Source organism: Heptranchias perlo, chromosome 9 (genome assembly GCF_035084215.1).
Source record: "Heptranchias perlo isolate sHepPer1 chromosome 9, sHepPer1.hap1, whole genome shotgun sequence".
Classification (NCBI taxonomy): Eukaryota; Metazoa; Chordata; class Chondrichthyes; order Hexanchiformes; family Hexanchidae; genus Heptranchias; species Heptranchias perlo.
In genome coordinates, this window is record NC_090333.1 from 59,223,329 (window position 1) to 59,239,075 (window position 15,747).

General features: G+C 39.7%; 1 protein-coding gene across 3 annotated transcripts in view; it reads right to left on the minus strand.

Annotated features, from left to right (window-relative positions):
* Window positions 1-571: 571 nt before the first annotated feature.
* zgc:110366 (uncharacterized protein LOC550476 homolog) overlaps window positions 572-15,747 on the minus strand; it is a 111,147-nt gene continuing 95,971 nt past the window's right edge. The window contains exons 5-7 of one of the 3 annotated variants that reach the window (XM_067990577.1): window positions 12,343-12,402; window positions 11,015-11,111; window positions 2,551-2,636 (exon numbers count right to left, since the gene is read on the minus strand). In XM_067990577.1, coding sequence (XP_067846678.1) covers window positions 11,016-11,111; window positions 12,343-12,402 — 156 coding nt within the window. In that variant the 3' untranslated portion in view covers window positions 2,551-2,636; window position 11,015. Of the gene's footprint in view, window positions 2,637-11,014; window positions 11,112-12,342; window positions 12,403-15,747 lie in introns of all 3 variants that reach the window. The other 2 variants (XM_067990576.1, XM_067990578.1) reach the window with 2 other exon arrangements.

Consider the following 15,747-nt stretch of genomic DNA (forward strand, 5'->3'; position numbering starts at 1 on the left):
ACCTCAGTACATCTTTACTTTCTAATACATTTATATTTACCACAGTTGTAAATGCAGTCCGTTCATTTACAGGCCAAAGTTCAGGGAAAAATTGTAGCTTATAGGAATTCTGATGAAGGATTCCACCAAAAATGTGAACCCATCTTTCTATTTCAGATGCTGACTGACCTGCTGTGCAGTTGTAGTTTTTAAGATGTTGTTTTTATCCCTTATTCACAAAGCTTTATGTGAATCATTTCAGTGCTACCTAAAAATTAGCAGAGTCTGTAAAGAGAATGTGGGAAGCAGCATTTGAGCTTCAGAGCATCAGCAGGACACCAATTTCAGGGCCATGTGCCAGTAACTCTGTGTAAACCGGCTGTTTGCCGATTAGCATTATCTGACTGTCGCTCTTTTTCTGTGGGTAGGTGCTTGGCACTGCCCTGTCACCTTCCCCAGATGCCCCAACTGAGAGCGGGATTCCAATGTAAAGGTTTTGTGGGCATCGGCCCCACAACCTATCATGATCTGGCACAGTGTGCTCATTCTGTCGTAGAAGAAGCTGCTAGCAAAGAAAGAAATAGAGCCAATCTAGGAACACCACATTATTTATTATAAAAATAACATACATCCTGGAATGATTTCAAGGCTGTTGTGTCATTGCAGGATTCAGATGTCATTTAGAACTACGCTTTGCTGTTGTACTTTGATACCACATGAATCTAGGGATGGACTGGACAGTCAATTTTTGAATTGGCTGTCAAAAAATTTCTAAAATTCAAACCTAACTTTAGGAAGGATGTGAAGGCCTTAGAGAGGGTGCAGAAAAGATTTACTAGAATGATTCCAGGGATGAGGGACCTCAGTTATGTGGATAGACTGGAAAGGCTGGGATTGTTCTCTTTAGAGCGGAGAAGGTTGAGAGGCGTTCAAAATAATAAAGGGTCTAGACAGAGTAAATGAAGAAAAATTGTCCGCATTGGCGGAGGAGTCGCAAACCAGAGGACACAGGTTTAAGGTGATTGGCAAAAGAACCAAAGGCGACATGAGGAAAAACATTTTTACGCAGCGAGTGGTTAGAATCTGGAATGCACTGCCTGAAAGGGTGGTGGAAGCAGGGTCAATTGTGGCTTTCAAAAAGGAATTAGATAGGTACCTGAAGAAGAAAAACTTGCAGAGCTACAGAGAAAGCGCGGGGGAGTGGAACTAACTGAAATGCTCTTGCAGAGAGCCAACGCAGGCTCGATGGGCCAAATGGCCTCTTTCTTTGCTGTAACCATTCTATGATTCTATTCTATGATTTTAACCTGAAAAGACGGTTTTCAAAACAGAAGCCTGTTTTTTCTCATTTATTTAGTGATGTATCTCATGATGCGAAGGCACTCATTGTAAAAGTTTCTAATGAATTTTCAGCAGCAAGGGAGAAAATATCAGAATCTCCCATTCCTATTCTATTCCCCATTAAGTTTTGGACTTTGCAATAGATGTCCATCTGAATTCCTCAATGACTTTGTCATCATACAGAGGTATCCATTATTATATATTTAATATAACCCATCTGAGAACAGATACAACTATTCTACAATTTGATGCAAATACATATAAACATTCTAATTAAATATAAACACTTGCAATTCAAGTAATTAATCCAGGATTACAACATTTTGTTAAAGGCAATCTGGTTTTTGATATGATTTGCTTGATCACATTAAATAATTATCAGGGGTTACTCTCAGTCTAGTCTCAGAGCCAAGCCCTAGAAGTTTCTATGAAAAAACACCAAAGTAACAAACTTGGTTTGGCACATCTAAACATTCTATGTCCTGCTGCATAGTTCAGCTCCCAGAACGTCAGGCATTCAAACAAGCAGTAAAACTGGGGGAAGCAGGGCAGGAAGATGTTCTAAATTAGCAAAAAGAAAAAATCCAAAAAGAAAATGCACAGAAATTCATCTCTGTGAACCTGACCCTTCCATCTCAGAGTGTCTCAGGTTAAATCACTATGTTTAAAATGATCTTCATTTCTTATTTCACTTTTAATTTCTCAATGGCTACTCCACATATTGGAATAAATGCAGCATTTGTCCTCTGCTTGCACCTGTATATGGGAGCATGGGTCTTTACTTGCAGCAGGAACTGAAAATAAGATGAAATGAAGTGGAAAGTGTAAAACAATCGCCCACTGATATTGCACTGAGTGTCAGAAATGGAATAGTCTTCAAAGTCCCAGTGCTAAAAAGTAAAAGTAAAATAAAAGATGTGGGTTAATGTAATCTTCAAGTTTAACCTTAGAAATTGCCTGACATTAGGGCGAGGGCACAACCCCGACTCTTATGAGACTTTCCTGAAGTACTCCTTTAACTGAAAAGATAAAACTAATCAACTGGCGGATTAAATTGTAACAAAGATAACAGAAATCCTCAATAAATGTGTCAATATATAATTTTTTTATACAACTCATTGTGGCCACAGACAGTGTCTCAAAAGCATTCAGTGGACATGTTCACATCACTGGGAGACATCCTTCTTGGCAGTAGGTGGTTCTGATTGAGATTCCTGTTCCTTCCATAAAGGGTAGCTCAGTGTAATCAGCTTTTTGTTACTTTTCAGTGAGTTTAGAAATATCATATCTTCTTTGCTGAGTGAAAAATTAAAGACCTGTAAAACAAATCACAGCCATGTGTTCCAAGTATATCACAAAAATACAGTCCCAATCCTGGAGATTTACAGATTAGCACTCATTGTGTGCGGTGGAGGCAATAAATTATTACAAAGGCGACTGTTATAATTTAGCTGAGATCATTACACGTGTCAGATTTCTAATGTAACCCAAGGAAACACCATTAACCTAATAGCTCATAAAATTATAGCTCAACAATTATAGTGCATTTTGATTTTAGTAGGCCTACATAATCAGAACATTAAAAAAAATGAAAAACATTTCACTTTGCATAGGCCTGGATTCTGTCACCCTCTAAAGATTACTCTCCATGAATGTCACCATCTGAAGACTATTTTCTCCAGACAGTACCCTCTGAAGACTATTCCCTGTGGATGTAATCCTGTGGGGGTAATATATTAGCATGGATTGAGGATTGGTTAAAGGACAGAAAACAGAGAGTAGGGATAAACGGGTCATTCTTGGGTTGGCAGGCTGTAACTAGTGGGGTGCCGCAAGGATCAGTGCTTGAGCCTCAGCTATTTACAATCTATATTAATGACTTAGATGAAGGGACCTAGTGTAATGTATCCAAGTTTGCTGATGATACAAAGCTAGGTGTGAAAGTAAGCTGTGAGGAGGGCACAAAGAGTCTGCAAAGAGATATAGACTGATTAAGTGAGTGGGCAAGAAGGAGGCAAATGAGTATAATGTGGGGAAATGTGAGGTTATTCACTTTGGTAGGAAGAATTGAAAAACAGAATATTTTTTAAATGGTGAGAAGCTGTTAAATGTTGGTGTTCAGAGAGATTTCGGTGTCCTCGTACAAGAAACACAAAAAGTTAGTATGCAGATACAGCAGGCAATTAGGAAAGCAAATGGCGTGTTGGCCTTTATTGCAAGGTGGTTGGAGTACAAGAGTAAGGAAGTCTTACTATAGTTGTACAGAGCTTTAGTGAGACCTCACCTGGAGTACTGCGTACAGTTTTGGTCTCCTCATCTAAGGAAGGATATACTTGCCTTGGAGGCAGTACAACGAAGGTTCACTAGATTAATTTCCGGGACGAGAGGGTTGTCCTATGAGGAGAGGTTGAGTAGAATGGGCCGATTCTCTCTGGAGTTTAGAAGAATGAGAGGTGATCTCATTGAAACATATAAGAATATTAGGAGGCTTGACAGGGTAGATGCTGAGAGATTGTTTCCCCTGGCTAGAGAGGCTAGAACTAGAGGACATAGTCGCAGGATAAAGGGTTGGCCATTCAAGACTGAGATGAGGAGGAATTTCTTCACGCAGAGGGTTGTGAATCTTTGGAATTCTCTACCCCAGAGGTCTATAGATGCTGAGTCGTTGAATATATTCAAGACTGAGATCGATAGATTTTTGGACTCTAGGGGAATCAAGGGATATGGGAATTGGGCGGGAAAGTGGAGTTGAGGTCGAAGGTCAGCTATGATCTGATTGAATGGCGGAGCAAGCTCGAGAGGCCATATGGCCTACTCCTGGCTCCTATTTCTTATGTTCATATGTTTCCCTCTGAAGACTATTCCCTGTGGATGTCTCCCTCTGAAGATTATTCCATGAACATTGGTTGGAATGGTTAATTTGATTTGGAATGTCTGTAGTGGCTCCTCAGTCAATCATATTTAGCCAATGTCACTTGGGTGCAAGTATTGTCTGCATGAGGAATCCTTTGCTCCATAAACTTCAGGTCATAGGAAATACATCTTTGTTTCTTATTGATAATGTGCTGGTGTACAGATTATATAACAATGCAAAGGAGGTAAAGAAAACACACTCACAGTATAAGAGTTATTGGAGGAAGGAAGAGTTCAGACCAAGCGTAAAGGCACACAGGACATTATCAGTGATCACATCTAGCACAATTCAATCTACATCGGATGCAAGATCAAGAAGAATGGGACTGTAATTGTATCTAAAACTGAATTAGCCCGAATGAGAAAAATAGGACTATTAAGTAAACCACTAGTGAATGCGGTATTTGTAGAGTCTGATGTGCATACCCAAGTTACAACCCCAGCTGCACCTAGCCTGCTGACTCGGTCCAGATTTACACATTAAGAATAGTCACTTGGCTGATGTCTTTGGAATTGTAGGACAGAAGAGGGAAAATTGCAGGGGAGAAACCTTTAACCTGAAGGTTGGGAGCCAAGTGCTTGGCTTTTTAAAGTTACCACGGTATCTTCATTTCATTGGTTAAAACGTACTAGTAGATAGTTTTTTGACCATTATCAATATACTTTGTGGAGCTGCAGTATCCTTTCTCCAGGTATTCTTATTTGTTAACTTCAGATCATCTTTGTATGGGATTATCAACCTATGATCTCAATTTTCTTAGGCTAAACAGGATCAGTAAACATAACTATAATAGTTTATATTTAAGATTTGCAAGCATAGTGCCCATGGAGTATTCACATATTAGGAGACCCGAGATCTCTGGTTAATGAACTTGTGTGTTGTGTCATGAAGTTAACAAATGGATTGTTTTGGGAAAGGGATCCTGCAATTTTATATAGTAACTTCTTCAGTGTAGTTTTACAATACCTTCTTTACTGCAGTCATATTTTTAAGGTGTAATTCTACAACATATAAACGGATGGTTTGTTGCAGTTTTGCTACGTATTCTGCAGACATTTTTAATGATTAGCTGATGGTGAAATCCTTCGGTTCAGTTAATTTTGACTACTTTATACACAAGACTAGTGTGTTGATGATGGTTTAAAATAAATGAAACAGAATCTGTTATAGAGTTTAAATGTTCCTGCTTTAATCTGGTCATAAAGTGAAGAGTAGGTAAATTAATGTAATATAAACTGATGGCATGCCTAATTTGCAATAAGCACCCGAAAAGGGGCTGGTGTTATGTGTAAGATGCACTTTGGGCAATCCTCTATGTCTGTCTAAGGGGAATTAATAAATTGTTTAAGGGGAATTAATAAATTGTTTTCAAAATGGGTTGAATTTATCCCTTGAGCGGTGTTTATTAAAGTAAGTATGAAACTTAAATTTGTGTGAGAACAGAAAATGCTGGAAATACACAGCAAATATATCTTCCTGAAATGAGAAAAGGCAGGTTAATATTTCAGGATGAGAATTTTCATCAGAATACCTGATGAAGGGTCTCAATTTGAAACAGAGACAGTCAAGGATGCAAAAAGGCCACTTAGCTCATCCCTCTAATTCTTCCATCTTAGCATTTAGCTGCATGAGTGTTCTTAATGTTTTTATCTCTACTACGTTGTCATCACAGGAGGTGGTGTGTGTGTGTGTGTGTGTGTGTGTGTGTGTGTCTGTAATAAATTATTCCAAACATTGATTACTCTTTTGAGAAAATAAGTTCTTATTGATTCTATCTGTTTTAAATTTATGTCCTTTGGTCCGACTTTCTTGGCTTACTTCAAGTTACATATATATAGCTCTAATATTGGGAACAATACATCAAGTGTGACTTTGCTGTCTGTTACACTTCAAGTGATGCACTCAATCTTCTATGTTGTACTTCAACAAGAAGTAAATAGAAACAAAGGAACTCTCTAGGATTACAAGATACTGGAGCCAGGATGTCTGCAGTCTTTTAATTGGCATCTGTATGAACCACTGTTTACTGAACAGCATATAGGCCGTATAAGCTTAAAAGCAATAGACACTTATACTTGAGCAGGAGAATAATACAAAGGAGTTCTCCTGGTCCCCTGGCCAACATTTATCCCTCAACCAACATCACCAAAAACTAATTTTCTGGTCATTTATCTCTTCGTTATTTGTGGGATCTTGATGTGTGCAGATTGGCTGCCATGTTTCCCTACATTAAAACAGTGACTACACTTGAAAAGTACTTCACTGGCTGTGAAGCGTTTTGGGATGTGCTGAGGTTGTGAGAAGTACTATGTAAATGCAAGTTCTTTCTTTGTGCATACTTCCTTGCATGTATGCAATGGTCTATCTCCCCACTGGTTAATTTAAAGTGTTAGGAAGATGTGGATGGGAATTTTGACTCCCTCCTAACATTAAATTTATAAAGTACCTGGGAGGGGGCTAATGACAGTGCACCAGTACAAAAGGCATAGAATGGCAGCATACAAACACAAAAAGGCACAATGACGCCAACATGAGCGGATAATGACAGAGGACAAGCGTAAAGTGATGCAGAGTGGCATAGCACCAATACGAGAGGCACAAAATGCCAACTCACAAAAATAAAGTGGTACAATGTGGCTGTTCCGCAATAGGAGGGGCTCAAAGTATCAGCACACAAACACGGCAGGACAGAGAGAGTGCAAACCAACACAGTGTCAGCACAACATAGGGCGGAGAATGACAACACACCAACTGTATAAACGTACAGAAGCACAGAGCAGCAGCACCAATACACAGTGACACAGAGTGGCATTGCACCAACAGAAAGCGATACAAAATAGTGCTGGAGCAGCCTGAATGGTAAATGGTGGCACTGCAACAGGAAGTGGTAGAGTGGCTGCACCACAATAGATGGTAGTATAGAGTAATAGCGCAGTGCACCAACGTGAGGGGCACAGAGTGACAGCACTCCAACACAAGGACGTGTATTAGAAGTGTTTCCATTGCCTTTGGGCTAGATTAGAAACTCAAACAACAGTGTCAGTACAGTAATGCAACTAATCACAACTCTAGAGAATTGGATATTTATGGTTAATGTCATTTTATGCAGTAAAAGTCCAGAAATGACAGGACTCTTGTGTGGTACCTTTTCTTTCACACCTCCTGTTCTATGGGTTTAACTACATCCTGCTCTGTGATCAGAAGGATACCTATAGATGAGAGAGGCCATTTGGCCCATGTAGATCATCTTTCCAACAGGAACTCACAATATCCCCCTCCCCAAATCAGAGCACTCAATTGCTTTTTCAATGACACCAGAGATTTTGCCTCCACTACCCATTACAGGTATTATCCATTATTTGAATGAAGTGCTTCTTGCTTTTTACCATTTTATACCAATGTCCCTGGTACAAAAAATATGTAATTTTGTCTCATTTTACTTAGTAGCTGTTCCTTTTAATATAGTCGCTGTACATAGGTAGTTTTAAAAAAATGACTGCAGTTCAGATCTCTGTGCCAAGTGTATTTTGATACATATATTGCAAAGTCAGTTCAAATTGGCTATTGAACTGTGGGCTTGAGAGGAGAAACCAAGCTGAATCTGGCAGTGATTCATGACAGCTAATTATTTTGAACCCTAGTCAGTTATGAAAAGTCATGAAAGATTATTTAAGTGGCTGGATCTATCCATTGAGTTGAGTAATCAGCAGGTAGCCAAATTGATTGGAAACTTCACAGGAAAAGATAAGATAGGCCACTAACTTCATCATCGCTGGGTCAAAATCCTGGAACTCCCTACCTAACAGCACTGTGGGAGAACCTTCACCACACGGACTGCAGCGGTTCAAGAAGGCAGGTCACCCCCACCACCTTCTCAAGGGCAATTAGGGGTGGGCAATAAATGGTGGCCTTGCCAGCGACGCCCATATCCCATGAACGAATAAAAAAAAAACTAACTAACTCACTTAGTCAGAAAAGACTGTACAAAAATATGGGGTCTGATGCATTCGAAGACTGAAATGGGATTTTACATAGGCATAAGATAGTCCAGTGCCCAAAAGCAATTACAAACAGGTTTGCAGTTCATTTCCCTGAGTGTGTTATTGAAAGCTTATCTATATCGCAAGACAAGCATAGACATGCTCAAAAGTATGGGGAGTTGAAATAATTTAGGATCAGAAGGTATAGAAAGACTCAAAAATATAAATATGCCCTTGCCCTGCATTTGTGCTTTAACTTGAAATAATGCTCGGCATTAACTCTTTCTAATCCACTTAATATCATATACCTTATAAGACCCGTCCTCATAAACCTCCTTTCAAAGTCGAAGAGTCAAGTTTCTCTAATCTTTTCTCATAATTCAGTCCTATTACAACTTTCTGGTTCTTCTCCACACCACTGCCAGGGTTGGCAGTATCTAATGTGCCTCACTGACCATAGCATCAGACATCCTCAGACTTAAATTCTATTGATGCTAATCTGAAACTTCACATGTGACTCCAATGCAAATGAAATGTGATACTTCCTTGAAACATATTTTGGTACAAAAATACAAAAGACCTGACAGGAACCTTATTTCTGGTGCTTAGACATTATTTACATTTCAGCAAATGATAAAATAATATCCCAGTTATGTCCCATAATGGGAAGAAGACATTTTTGGAAAGTAGGACTCCCTCTTGTTTGAACGTTTAAAAAAACCTTTCTCCCTTCCACTTTCTTCTCTCCCAATGCCACAAACCATCACAGCTATGAGGCCAGTAATGTGGTCTGCCCTCAGCCCAACACTGGTACTGGTTTGAATCTGTCCCTAGAAAATGTGAGATTACGTCTGGCCTCCGGATACTATCTCCCGTGACGGCTTGGCTGAGACCTGGGCTCCACCTATGTGGTGTCATGGGGCATGGATTCACATCCCAATGGTGCTGCCACTGTGCTGCTGTACTGTGAGCCTTTTCTTCTGCTCTGGTTATCTGCACTGATATAAAACGTATCACTAACCAGCAGCATATGGTGTGCAATATATCACATTTTCTTCTCCCTGCATTATAATAATTCCATTGTTTGTGGGGGAAATTGCCTGACTCTGCTGCAATTGTTTTGGTTGCTTGTGTTTTAGAGGTGGTGTGAACTTTGTGTTTTCTTTTGTTACACTCTGGGTGTGGCTTCTTTCACTATTGTCTTAGTCATGATACAGGATACCAGTGGTCATCTGAGTGACTGCATATTTTTGTACTGCACAATGGAATAAGTAGTCAATCGAGACAAGACATAATAGAAAAATAAAACAAACCGTTTTATCTTTAGGGCTGGGGTTTACTTGCACATATTTCTATTTTTATCACTGGTATGCTAACAAAGGTTAAATTAAAGAGAATAAAATTTAGGTACCAATTTGTGTAGAATCATAAAGTTATTAAACACTGATTACTAGGAAAGGAAGTAGCCTGTATGGGTGCATGAATAAAACATAACATTTAATATGAAAAGAGCAGTGGCATAAATGTGAAGCTCACCTCAGAGATCCTATATATCTAGAGAGCTATATAACCCTTTTGTAAAAGATCTCTCCTAAAAAGGAATAGAGAAGCTTCTCATATTTATTTTCTTAAGCAGTATTCAAAATCAGATAAAAATCTGCAAGCTGTGATATTTTCAAAGAGGTTTAAGGGTGTTGCCTGTGTAGACGGTTTGGCTGTTTAAATCACACATATGAAACATATGATTGTGCTTTCAGTCTCACTCAGCTGCAGTATTTTTCTACCACCTGCTATGTGATTAAATGATTAACCAGCAGAAGTCAATTAATTTTTTAAAGGTCAGTGGGAAAACTGACTGAAGAAATGTAATAATCCCTAGTGGGAATTCTCTAGGAATTCTTAAAATATCAGACAAGGAAAAGGATGTAACGAAATGAATTTGTAAATTGGGAGGTTGAGACGTTCCAGAACATCAGATAGCAAAGCTGACATTTCTAATAATTGATAATCAAATTCTGAGAAAAATCATGGACCTGACTTATTTTAAAGAGATGTGCATGCAGCTGCCTTTTTTTAAGGGTATAAAATCCCTCGGTTTTCCCTCTTTTTCTTGCTGGACATGCACTTCCTGTTGCTGAGAGGGTATATGGGGTACCTTGCCCTAGACATTTGACAATGGCGATCTTGAGAATGGTGATCTAGACAATGATCGGACAATGGCAATCTAGACAATGGCGATCTGCTTGGAAAACTGCAACAGCCTATCAGTGGGCTTCCCTTTGACTTTCTCTCTTTTCCTGTGGGGAGTTGCCTTGCCTCCACTCAGCATCTGCACAATAGCAAATATGAGGTCAGGAACTCAGCATAGTCAGGGGGTGGGGTGGGAAATCGAACCCGCCTTGCATCACTCCACATCATTGATGCTTCAACATGCTACACCACTGCTCCTGAATTTTATTTTTACCTTCAATAGCCCAGCACACTGCAATAGATAGCCCATGCAACTTAAAATACCTGGTATTATCTACAGTATATATTACATGCTGAGACAATAAAGGACTAGCAAAGTCCTATTTAAACAGGCCACTGTAACACAAAAAGACAAAGTCCTCGTTCACGACATTTGCAGTTGATGAATTCTGCTGTGTTACTTCCTGATGTTATCTTTGCAGAAAGTTGCTCAATGCATTTTCACAAGATCAACCCTTATAAAATTAAGTTTAATCTGTATTTCAAAATGAATACACCTGATAGTTATACTAATTTAAAAATGAACTGAGCGTAAATAAAATTGACATACATCACTCGATATCTGTAGGATCCCAGGACATATGCTGACCATCATGCATTCCATTTAGAACTGCAACATCATCCTCCGCAAGGGAAAAATGGAATACCTATGAGGTGCATGGTGTAGTGAAGTTAGTAGACTTTCATTACTCCTTAAAGTTAGCAACGCAGTGAGATAAAATGATGTGGAAACACCAGTATATTTTATTGAAAACAATAATCTGTAATTCAGCTTAACAATTTTCATACAGAATTCTACTGATCATTAGTGGTCTACTGAGGTGCTTTATACGAAACATTGCCTCAAATCATTTTATTGTCATCGACTGACAAACTTTTAAATAAAATTAGGACAATGCAGTGGTGCAGTTTGTTGGAGGTCCACCACACACAGGGGCAGGATGTGGGTTTGTGTCTGTCATTCCCTACACAAGCCACTGATCTTGTGAGCCAGCCATCAAGTTGGAGGGAGGTTCCAGCATCAGTTCCTCACAGAGAATCGATGGCTCATCCTAGACTCTATAAAACTGAAGCATTACTTACTCACTTTTGAATTCCAATCTGTTAAGATAAAGGCCAATATTCCATTAGCCTTTTTGCTTACTTTTTGTACCTGTGCACTAGCTTTTAGTGATGTGTACCTGAACACTCAAATCCCTTCCCTCCTCCAGAGTTCCTAGTAATGGAAATCGCCATTATGGAAATTCTGTTACTCACTGGGTACTTGCGTTCTGTGGCAGTAATTCTGTTACTTACTGGGTACTAACATTCTGTGGCTGTAATTCTGTTTCTCATTGGCACTAATATACTGGGGCCAGTGATTGTGACACATGGGTACTAATCTTCTGTGCCAATAATTCAGATTTGTTGGTGCTAACACCTTGCAGCAGTAATTCTGCCTCACGAAAACTCTGTGCCAGTGTTTCTGTGACACAGTTCTAATGCTTTCGGCCAATAATTCTGTCACTCACTGATATGAAAACTCTGTGCCAGTGACTGCAAATCATTGGTAATAATGCTCTTTCCTCGTGATTATGTGACTAGTTGCTGTACTACCACCCTGTGCCAGTGATTCTATGGTTCACTGGTACTCTGTGCCAGTGATACTGCGACGCATTGATACTAATGCTAAATCACTGATTAGCAATTACGCTGTGTGCCAATGTTTCTGCACATAGTGAGGGTTCAGTGGGGAGAAACCAACTGCCAATGAGGCACTTTATCTACAAGGATGGAAAAAAAATCAAAGTTTAGTGTGGGGAATGGTGCAGAGGGACCATTAGAATTCAATAATGTAAAGTGAGGAAAATATTAATAAAAATATTTTTAAAACCTTACCTGACAGTTTTCCCATATCCTTTCTTTCTTTGTAGACTTTGGAATGGTGACAACTCCATTCTTGGTTTAAAAAAAAGATAGTTAATCATCAAAGACTGACCCTAAACCTTTTATCCTGAGCCAACAGTTTTGTGAGCAATCATTTGGCTTCTCAGTCTCTTTACTCTGATATCATTTAAAGAGATCTTTTCTCATGCTAGTAAAGTAGGAAAAGGTCTAATGATAGTGGGTACATAAGAACATAAGAAATAGGAGCAGGAGTAGGCCAATCGGCCCCTCGAGCCTGCTCTGCCATTCAATAAGATCATGGCTGATCTGATCCTAACCTCAAATCTAAATTCATGTCCAATTTCCTGCCCGCTCCCCGTAACCCCTAATTCCCTTTACTTCTAGGAAACTGTTGATTTCTGTTTTAAATTTATTTAATGATGTAGCTTCCACAGCTTCCTGGGGCAGCAAATTCCACAGACCTACTACCCTCTGAGTGAAGAAGTTTCTCCTCATCTCAGTTTTGAAAGAGCAGCCCCTTATTCTAAGATTATGCCCCCTAGTTCTAGTTTCACCCATCCTTGGGAACATCCTTACCGCATCCACCCGATCAAGCCTCTTCACAATCTTATATGTTTCAATAAGATCGCCTCTCATTCTTCTGAACTCCAATGAGTAGAGTCCCAATCTACTCAACCTCTCCTCATATGTTCGCGCCCTCATCCCCGGGATTAACCGAGTGAACCTTCTTTGTACTGCCTCGAGAGCAAGTATGTCTTTTCTTAAGTATGGACACCAAAACTGTATGCAGTATTCCAGGTGCGGTCTCATCAATACCTTATATAACTGCAGCAATACCTCCCTGATTTTATATTCTATCCCCCAGCAATAAAAGCCAACATTCCATTGGCCTTCTTGATCACCTGCTGCACCTGCATACTAACTTTTTGATTTTCTTGCACTAGGACCCCCAGATCCCTTTATACTGCAGTACTTTCCAGTTTCTCGCCATTAAGATAATAACTTGCTCTCTGATTTTTCCTGCCAAAGTGCATAACCTCACATTTTCCAATATTGTATTGCATCTGCCAAATCTCCGCCCACTCACCCAGCCTGTCTATATCCCCCTGGAGGTTTTTTATGTCCTCCTCACTCTCCACTTTCCCTCCCATCTTTGTATCATCTGCAAACTTTGATATGTTACACTCGGTCCCCTCCTCCAAATCGTTAATATAGATTGTAAAGAGTTGGGGACCCAGCACTGACCCCTGCGGAACACCACTGGCTACTGGTTGCCAGTCCGAGAATGAACCATTTATCCCAACTCTCTGCTTCCTGTTAGATAACCAATCCTCCACCCATGCCAGAATATTACCCCCAATCCAGTGATTCTTTATCTTGAGCAATAATCTTTTATGTGGCACCTTGTCGAATGCCTTCCGGAAGTCTAAATACACTACGTCCACTGGTTCCCCTTTATCCACCCTGTACGTTATGTCCTCAAAGAACTCAAGCAAATTTGTCAGACATGACTTCCCCTTTGTAAAGCCATGCTGACTTTGTCCTATTAAATTATGTTTATCCAAATGTTCCGCTACTGTCTCCTTAATAATAGACTCCAAAATTTTACCCACCACAGATGTTAGGCTAACTGGTCTATAATTTCCAGCCTTCTGCCTACTACCCTTTTTAAATAAGGGTGTTACATTAGCAGTTTTCCAATCTGCCGGGACCTTTGCCGAGTCCAGAGAATTTTGGAAAATTATTACCAAAGCATCCACAATCCCTACTGCCACTTCCCTCAAGACCCTCGGATTTATCCGCCTTGAGTCCCATTATTTTACTGAGCACCAATTCCTTAGTGATTTTAATCATATTTAGCTCCTCCCCCCCTAGAGCCCCCTGTTTGTCCAGTGTTGGGATATTCTTAGTGTCCTCTACCGTAAAGACTGAAACAAAATATTTGTTCAGCATTTTTGCCATCTCCATGTTTCCCACCATTAATTTCCCGGTCTCATCCTCTAAGGGACCTATGTTTGCCTTAGCCACCCTTTTTCTTTTTATATAACTATAGAAACTCTTGCCATCTGTTTTTATATTTTTTGCTAATTTATTTTCATAATCTATCTTCCCTTTCTTAATCAATCCTTTCGTTACTTTTTGCTGTCTTTTGAAGACTTCCCAATCTTCTATCCTCCCACTAAGTTTGGCTACCTTTATATGTCCTTGTTTTTAGTCGGATACTGTCCTTAATTTCTTTACTTAGCCATGGATGGCTGTCATTTCTTTTACACCCTTTTTTCCTCAGTGGAATATTTTTTTTTTGAAAGTTGTAAAATAACTCCTTGAATGTACACCACTGCTCATGTACCGTCTTACCCTTTAATCTATTTTCCCAGTCCACTTTAATCAATTCCGCTCTCATACCATCATAGTCTCCTTTATTCAAGCTCAGTACGCTTGTTTGAGAACCAACCTTCTCACCCTCTAATTGGATATGGAATGTAACCATGTTATGGTCACTCATTCCAAGGGGATCCTTAACTAGGATATTATTAATTAATCCTGGCTCATTACACAGGACCAGGTCCAAGGTTGCTTGCCCCCTTGTAGGATCAGTTACATACTGCTCAAGAAATCCATCCCTAATACACTCAATAAACTCTTCCTCAAGGCTGCCCTGCCCAATTTGATTTGTCCAGTTAATATGATAGTTAAAATCCCCCATAATTATAGCTGTTCCCTTATTACATGCCCCGACTATTTCCTGATTAATACTTCTTCCAGCAGAGTTGCAACTATTAGGAGGCCTATATACTACGCCCACTAGTGTTTTTTCCCCTTATTATTCCTTATCTCTACCCAAACTGTTTCATTATCCTGATCCTTTGTCCCAATATCATTTCTCTGTATTACAGTGATTCCTTCCTTTATTAACATAGCTACCCACCTCCCCTTCCTTCCTGCCTGTCCTTCCTGATTGTTAAATACCCTGGCATATTTAATTCCCAGTCGTTGTCACCCTGCAGCCATGTTTCTGTAATGGCCACAAGATCATACCCATACGTAGTTATTTGTGCCGTTAACTCGTCCATTTTGTTACGAATGCTACGTGCATTCAGATAAAGAACTTTCAAATATGTTTTGTGACACTTAGTTCCTGCTTTTTTCCTTTTTTAACACTTTACCTTTTACTCCATACCTTCTGTCCCTTCCTGACACGCTTTCCTCTGTTTCCCTGCTCAGGTTCCCAACCCCCTGCCACAGCTTTGATGCTGGGTTAATCGCCTTACGCTTTCTAGTTTTTATTTTATCTGTCGTGCCTAAAGTACACTTTCTTTCCGCTGCTCTATGCTTTTCCCTCTCACTTGTTCTTGAACAACTGTTTGTACTATTTGTGTTGTAGATTTCCCCTGG